The sequence below is a fragment of the Pan troglodytes genome, chromosome 17, assembly GCF_028858775.2.
Source record: "Pan troglodytes isolate AG18354 chromosome 17, NHGRI_mPanTro3-v2.0_pri, whole genome shotgun sequence".
In the NCBI taxonomy this organism is placed as follows: Eukaryota; Metazoa; Chordata; class Mammalia; order Primates; family Hominidae; genus Pan; species Pan troglodytes.
In genome coordinates, this window is record NC_072415.2 from 16503199 (window position 1) to 16511065 (window position 7867).

Here is a 7867-nt window from a genome sequence, read left to right on the forward strand (position 1 = left end):
ATATAAAGTCCATTAAATTAAGGTGGTTATAGATCCTGGTTTTCTTGACACTCTTATATCATGCTGATGGTTCCTGTGTGAATATTAACATTACCCCCTTCAATTCACAAGTGTCTTGCGCTGTGTGTGGGTGTGCGCGCACGCGTGCCTGTGTAGCTTTTGGTTTTATTCTTGTTTGTTTTGCAAAAATGAAATAATAGCAAACATGTGATCCTGAAACTTTCTTCACTGAATACGTATCTTAGAATCTTTATTTTTCTTATTATTCAGAATAATTCATTTTTTAACCTACTACTTACTCATCATTAAATATAGTTATTTAATCCTCTTTTAAAACCATTTGAATTGTTTTAAATTTTGTCCTACTGCAAGTAATTTCATCATATTCTTTTAACCTATAACTGCACATATGTTTTAGTATTTCTGTAGGTTAAATTTTTGGAAATGGTATCAGATCAAAAAAGTTAACATTAAAGTCATAATCAATATTCCCAAATGTAGACACATTTTTGAATCTTCAATTTAATCACTTTCATAAAATTTCAACTTTCCTTAATAATACTTCCAATTTAAACTAAGGAGCTTTAATTGTTTAGGACCACAAAGATTTTTATCAGAGGGAGGACAAAACATGAAATATTTTCTTTTGTAATTTATTTGTTGCAAAAAACATCACTGCTGTTTGGAAATTGAGAAACTGTCCAAACTAGTACACTATGGACAACAAATGTGAACGGCCTGCCCGCACAGAGGTTTGAGAGCCACAGGAGACTTGAGACTTCTTCTAAGACAGTTTAAAGAAGGCTCATTTGTCTTTTTATACAATGTAGCAAATCAATATATTAAATAATATAAGAACACCAAGTTTTCTTACATATAAAACTAGAGTAACCTATCAAACAAAGCTGTTCCACGTAACTGAGAACTCATTAACCCTGAGGTCCTAGGACTATATGAAGTCAGTGCAATAGCAGGCGATAGTCTGTCATGTGCAACTAGGGCTTTCGGTGGGGAAAAGTACAACATCCCAGATTCGTCAGTGATGTGGCTGGATTGTTGGGTGTGAGAAATGCACCAGCCCTGACTCAGAGATGCCCTCTCTTGCTCATCTTCCTGTCATTCTGGTGCTGAACACCTGTGCCCACCCATAGTGACCTGTGACCGAGGGCATGGGCACCAACACCTTCCCTATCTCCCTGTCTTTTTTCTTTCCCTCTTTTCCCTTTATTCATTCCACTATCCTTCTTCCTCCCCCTCACAACCCCAACTCTTTTCATATTATCAACAAGTGGCAAGTACAGGCCCTGAGGAAGACACAGATGACTAAGACGGAGCTTCTGCCCTTGAAAAGCCCCTGATCTAGTCTGGGAGACTGACATATAATCAGAGGATCAGACAGCCTGATGAATACCATGATCATGTGCCTGACACCTTAGAGTAAAGAAAATGTGGCAACTCATGTTGCTAGGAGGAATCAGGACAGCTTTGCAGAGCACCGGGCATTTGTGATGTGTCTTCAAATTCATTGTCTTTGAGTGTAGGAAACCACCGTTGGAGCATATAGGCTGGACCTAGGAACCCTGGGCTCTGCACCAAACACAGGCTCCTGAATGGAAGATAGGTGACATTGTCACTGTCCTCAGTCCCTACCCTGGCTTGCCTAGAAGGCAATAAATTAAGTTGTTATAGGTGGTGTGTACTTGTACCTAAAGACGTCACTGCTAGCTAAGGGGAAATAAGCCCCTGAAGATTGTTAGGGCAGTGAAATTATTCTTTAAGATACTGTTATGGGAAATATATGATATAATGCATTTAGCAAAGCCCATAGAACCATACAACACAGGGACTAAATCCTAATATAAACTGTGGATGTTAGTTAATCATAATGCATGAATATTGGCTCATCAGTTGTAACAAATGTGCCACACCAACACAAAATGTTAACAATAGGAAAAACCAGAGGCTGGTGGGGGAAGAGAGTATACAGGAACACCATATATTTTGCTCACATTTTCTGAAAACCTAAAACTGGTCTAAAAATCAAAGTCTATTAATTTTTTTAAACACGTTGAAACAGTATGTCTATCTTCTATTAGTTCCCTGCCTTTGTGAAAATAAGAGCAGACTTTTGGTTTTTCTTCTTTAGGACAAGAATTATATTTTTATAACTCCTCCATTACTTTTGATATATCTAATTATTTCTTTAATAACTGGATCAAACACTTTAATATTAATGAAGGTAGAGCCAATAGGATATCCTGGTAGATTGGAAGAGACAGTGAGAGAAACAGAGGCATAAAGGATGATGCTGAAGTTTTTGGCTCGAGCAAGAAGAAGCAGGGCTGGTACTAGGGTGAGCCAAGTGAGATGTTGAGGGCATACAATTTAAGGAGGCCCTTGCGTAGCCATGCAAAAGCAAGGTCAGCACTTCCTTGATGCTCTGAATGCCTTAAAGTTTGTGCCTAAGTGGTTGGCTTACTTCACTCTTGTCCTAGTCCTGACTGGATCAATGGTATCACCATCCACTGAGTTGGGGCAGGCTGAGCAGAAGCAAATTTGGGGAGGCTGGATTGAATATAGAAGCTTGGTTCTGGACATGTTGACTTTGAGATGGCCATTGAACATTCAAGTGGAGACATCAGGTAGTCAGCTGGATCTCTGAGTCTATATCTCAGGAAAGCGGCTGAGACTAAAGTTATGTATTTAGAAGTTATCACAAGACTAAATGAACTCATGAAGAAAGTGAGTGTGAATGGATAGTTAGATGGATAAGGGAAGAGTTTCAAGGCCTGAGCCATGAAATACTTCTATTTGTCAGAAAGAAAAAGAGGAGCCAGCAAGGAACCTTGAAAAAGAGCAGGCAATAAGAGAAGGAACACTGGCAGTGTATATTCCTGGAAGACAAGACAATGCTTCAAGGAGTAGAGAGTAATAAGTTGTGTTTCATGCTGCTAGAGTTGAGTTAGACAAAGCTTGAAACTAGAACTTTGGTGTTAGTGGCATTGAGGTCATCGACGATGTTGACTAAAACAGTTTTGGTGGAGAGATGACAACAGAAGCCTAAACAGAGTGCACTGAAGAGAGAAGAAGAGAGGAGAGAAATTTGATTCTGCATATACATAAAACTCTTTCAAGGTCTTCTTTTAGAAAGAGGAAGGAAGATAGAGAGAGAGACAGACAGACAGAGTGAGAGAGATGAGAGAGAAGCCAGAGGGGGAAGATAGGTCCAGAAGTTAATACTTTCCCAGTTTTTCCAACTTGCATCCCAACCCCTTCTCTCTGGGTTTTAGCAGTGGATACTTTGAGATTCTAATATTTATCTCCTCAGAAGGTGAGATGCAGAAGAGGAGATAGGAAATTGAGATAATAACTACTTTCTTCTGATGGGTGGGAAAAATTCTATATGAGAGTTTTTCTACCAAGACACATGTGAAAGGAAGTGGCAATGTGGCAATTCATCTAAGATCAGCAACTTTTTTTCTCTGTTTGAATTTGTTGATTTGGAAGTTATTTGTCTGGCTCTGCAACAGAATCATTATTTGCTCTACCAATTTTTCTAAAGTCTCACATGCTGATGCCAGTTAAAAAAGAATACACTTTAGTCTGTCAACTTTTGCTTACAAAAGAGGATCTAAAAGTGTGTTCCAAGGTAATTTGAACAGACTCTTTCAAGATAGTGCATCTTTTAGTAGATCCACAGAACAGTAAATATAACTTGATAATCACCCCAAACATTTCTTGCATTGGAAAATTGAATTGGCAGGTTTGCATAATAAAGGGCTAAAATTATGAACCACACAAGATTTGCCTGAAACTTGATCGTTCAGGCTCAAAATTCTCTACTGAATACTCTTGTGCTTGCTTTTGTATTTATCCATTTTCATGTAACTGCTTAGAGCAGACATATCTTTTTTTAATCTTTTTTCATAAAAATAAATTGTAATAAATATGCCGGCGGATGGTAGCGATGCCGACCCTACCGAGGAGCAGATGGCAGAAACAGAGAGAAACGACGAGGAGCAGTTCGAATGCCAGGAACGGCTCAAGTGCCGGGTGCAGGTGGGGGCCCCCGAGGAGGAGGAGGAGGAGCACGCGGGCCTGGTGGCCGAGGCCGTGGCTGCCGGCTGGATGCTCGAGTTCCTCTGTTTCTCTCTTTGCCGAGCTTTCCGCGACGGCCGCTCCGAGGACTTCTGCAGGACCCGCAACAGCGCAGAGGCTATTATTCATGGACTATCCAGTCTAACAGCTTACCAGTTGAGAACGATATACATATGTCAGTTTTTGACAAGAATTGCAGCAGGAAAAACCCTTGATGCACAGTTTGAAAATGATGAACGAATTACACCCTTGGAATCAGCCCTGATTATTTGGGGTTCAATTGAAAAGAAACATGACAAACTTCAAGAAGAAATACAGAATTTAATTAAAATACAGGCTATAGCTGTTTGTATGGAAAATGGCAACTTTAAAGAAGCAGAAGAAGTCTTTGAAAGAATATTTGGTGATCCAAATTCTTATATGCCTCTCAAAAGCAAATTGCTTATGATAATCTCTCAGAAAGATACATTTCATTCCTTTTTTCAACACTTCAGCTACAATCACATGATGGAGAAAATTAAGAGTTATGTGAATTATGTGCTAAGTGAAAAATCATCAACCTTTCTAATGAAGGCAGCAGCAAAAGTAGTAGAAAGCAAAAGAACAAGAACAATAACTTATCAAGATAAACTTAATGGTAATTATGTTGAAATGGAAACTGAAGCTAATTTGGATACAAGAAAAAGGTCTCATAAGAATCTTTTCTTATCTAAGTTGCAACATGGGACCCAGCAACAAGACCTTAGTAAGAAAGAAAGAAGAGTAGGAACTCTTCAAAGTACAAAAAAGAAAAAAGAAAGCAGAAGAGCCACTGAAAGCAGAATACCTGTTTCAAAGAGTCACCCGGTAACTCCTGAAAAACATCAAGCTAGAAAAAGACAGGCATGGCTTCAGGAAGAAGACAAGAATTTGAGATCTGGCATGAGGAAATATGGAGAGGGAAACTGGTCTAAAATACTATTGCATTATAAATTCAACAACCGGACAAGTGTCACGTTAAAAGACAGATGGAGGACCATGAAGAAACTAAAACTGATTTGCTCAGACAGCGAAGACTGATTGTGTTTGTAAAGGCTTGATGAAAGGACAGTTAAGTATTTTGATCACTGTATTTTGTTTGAAACTTGTGTCATTGATGTATTTTAAAACTTTTGTTTAAAGCATTACAGTATTTTTCTGTGACCATCAATTAATATGAGGGTTTGTGCTATAAGAGTTAAAGCATGTGCTATCATTGTATTCTTTAAGAACTTTATTTTGATAAAATGTAAGTTTGTTGAACCCTGCCACATTTAGTATCCCCACCCCCAAAACCTGTTCCAATGAAAAAATTAAAACCTGTTACGAAAAAAAATTCAGTTAACCTATTTTGTGTCTGTAGGCTGACCTCAACACTGTAACATAATCCATTAAAATGAATTTTACTTTTTTTTAAGACAGAGTTACTCTCTGTCACCCAAGCTGGAATGCAATGGCACAATTTCAGCTCACTGCAACCTCTGCCTCCTGGGTTCAAGCAATTCTCCTGCCTCAGCCTCCTGAGTAGCTGGGATTATAGGCACACACCACCATGCCCAGCTAATTTTTGTATTTTTAGTAGAGGCGGGGTTTCACCAAGCTGGTCAGGATGGTCTCGAACTCCTGACTTCATGATCCACCCACCTCGGCCTCCCAAAGTGCTGAGATTACAGATGTGAGCCACTGCGTCCTGCCTAAAATGAATTTTCTAGACGATTGAATAACAGTAGTCCTTTGATAGGAGATAATGACTTGGTTTATGGCCTTAATATACTACTTAATTACTTAAGATGTTTATTAATAGAATGATAAATGTACAGAGTAACCTATAAGCGTGACATACTTTCGCTTTCAGTAGTTTCATGTAAAGAAAAAAACTTGAAAATAGTAATACCTGAGGACCCATGGGAATAACAGACACTGGGGAGGTAGGTGGGGAGCAGGAACAAGAGCTGAAAAACTACCTACTGGGGACTCTGCTCACTACCTGGGTGACAGGATCATCCATACCCTAAACCTCAACATCACACAGTATACCCAGCTAACAAACCTGCCCATGTGTTCCCTGAATCTAAAAAAAAATCGAAATAATTGTTTTAAAAAAGAAAAAGACAATAGTATTACCCATGGGACAAAATGTGTACTATTAGCAAGAATCATTTGTGTCTCATTTAGAAAGAATTTGACTTTTGTTCCAGTGCTTAAACTTTGACAAAAATGGTTTTGAGTAGATCTTTATAACCTGATGCCATAAATACAACATTCTCTGATACCTTCATTTAATATATCAATATTGGGCCTAAAAGAGTATTCTATAAAGCTTAAATTGGTATTAACTATGATCATCTTGATGTCTGTGATAGATAATAAACAAGGTCATACATACGTTACTAAACAATTTTGGTTTTTCACCAACATTTTATCTAAAAGATTTAGACTAACAGAATTATTTAGCATTTCGAGTCATGTGCTTTATTTAGCAAGTGAGTAAAAATATTGGAATATTGAAGTATTTGCATAAAAAATCAAATGGTAGTGTTTTGTAATCTCTATTGTATTTCCTATTAAGGTTTCATATATTACTTTCCCATTGTTTCTGAATTTGTTATCCTATATATAAACAGAAACATGGATGAGTACCATAAAAAATAAATAAATAAATATGCCAAACTCACTCCCAATAGCATCCATCATATCATATGTATTATATAAATACATATTTTACCATTATAATTGACAAACCAGCAATTATGAGCTTGATTCTTTGTGGATGCATTAGGAGCAGTGTTTCTTCATAGGATATAATATGTTGTAATTTCTTATTCTTTACTGCTTGCTGTGCTGTAAAACGTTTATAAAATGAGTTGCTTTTGGGGTGTGAAATGAGCAATCATTAGAGGAAAAGCATTAAGAACAAGAAAGTGGAGTGAGAATCATGAAGCATGTGCATTTCTTTCTCAAGGTCGTGGGTAAATTTCAGCTCCATGGAAAATCTTGAGAAAGAATCCAGCAAGAATGTGATCATGAAATGTTAGCTTTCCCCAAGTAGAAATTCCATAATAGAACTATAAAATTGCTGCTTACAAATTTTTTCTTCTAAATTCTACTTCAAATTAGGGAATTGAAAGGGCCAGGAGGGACCTTGGAATTCATCTAGTCTGAACACATTATACATAGGAAAAGCTAAGCTGAGCCATTCTGCAAGTCACACTAATGTGACATAGAAAATACTAGAACCTAAGGTTCTGAATTACTGTTTCAGGTGTTCATCTGCTACAACAAACATTTATCAAACACCTAGTAGGTATAAGAGATCATTTAAACCCACCCCAAAGGATACAAAGTTGAGGAAAGCACTCTTTGCCTTTGCAGAAATCACAATCTATTATCAAAGCATATGGTAGAAATTTCAATATCTAAAACACAAGATCTAAAGTGTTAAGTGCCATGAGAATGATGTAAGAGTTTAAGAAGGGAGAGATACAACAAAGTTTGGGCAAGCCAGTATGTTTCTTGAAGGAATAGCACTTAATTTGTGATGTGAAGATAAAATCTCAGTAAAGAAAAATGGGGAAGAAGATGGTAAGCCTGGCAGAAGGAATATTATTAGCAAGTGCAGGAAAATATACTCTGATCAAAAAGAGCAAGTAGCCTAATGTGACTGGATTTCAACTTACCTTTACATTTTTCTATCATGTTATTTCATGCCCATAAATTATGGCAATAGTCTAAATGAACTTGAATATCAGAC

General features: G+C 37.4%; 1 protein-coding gene across 1 annotated transcript; it reads left to right on the forward strand.

Moving 5' to 3' along the window:
* Window positions 1–3970: 3970 nt before the first annotated feature.
* LOC107973046 (telomeric repeat-binding factor 1-like) lies at window positions 3971–5395 on the forward strand. The gene has a single exon (XM_063796122.1). The coding sequence runs from the start codon at window positions 3991–3993 to the stop codon at window positions 5155–5157; it is 1167 nt and encodes a 388-aa protein (XP_063652192.1). The 5' UTR covers window positions 3971–3990; the 3' UTR covers window positions 5158–5395.
* The last annotated feature ends 2472 nt before the right edge of the window (window positions 5396–7867 follow it).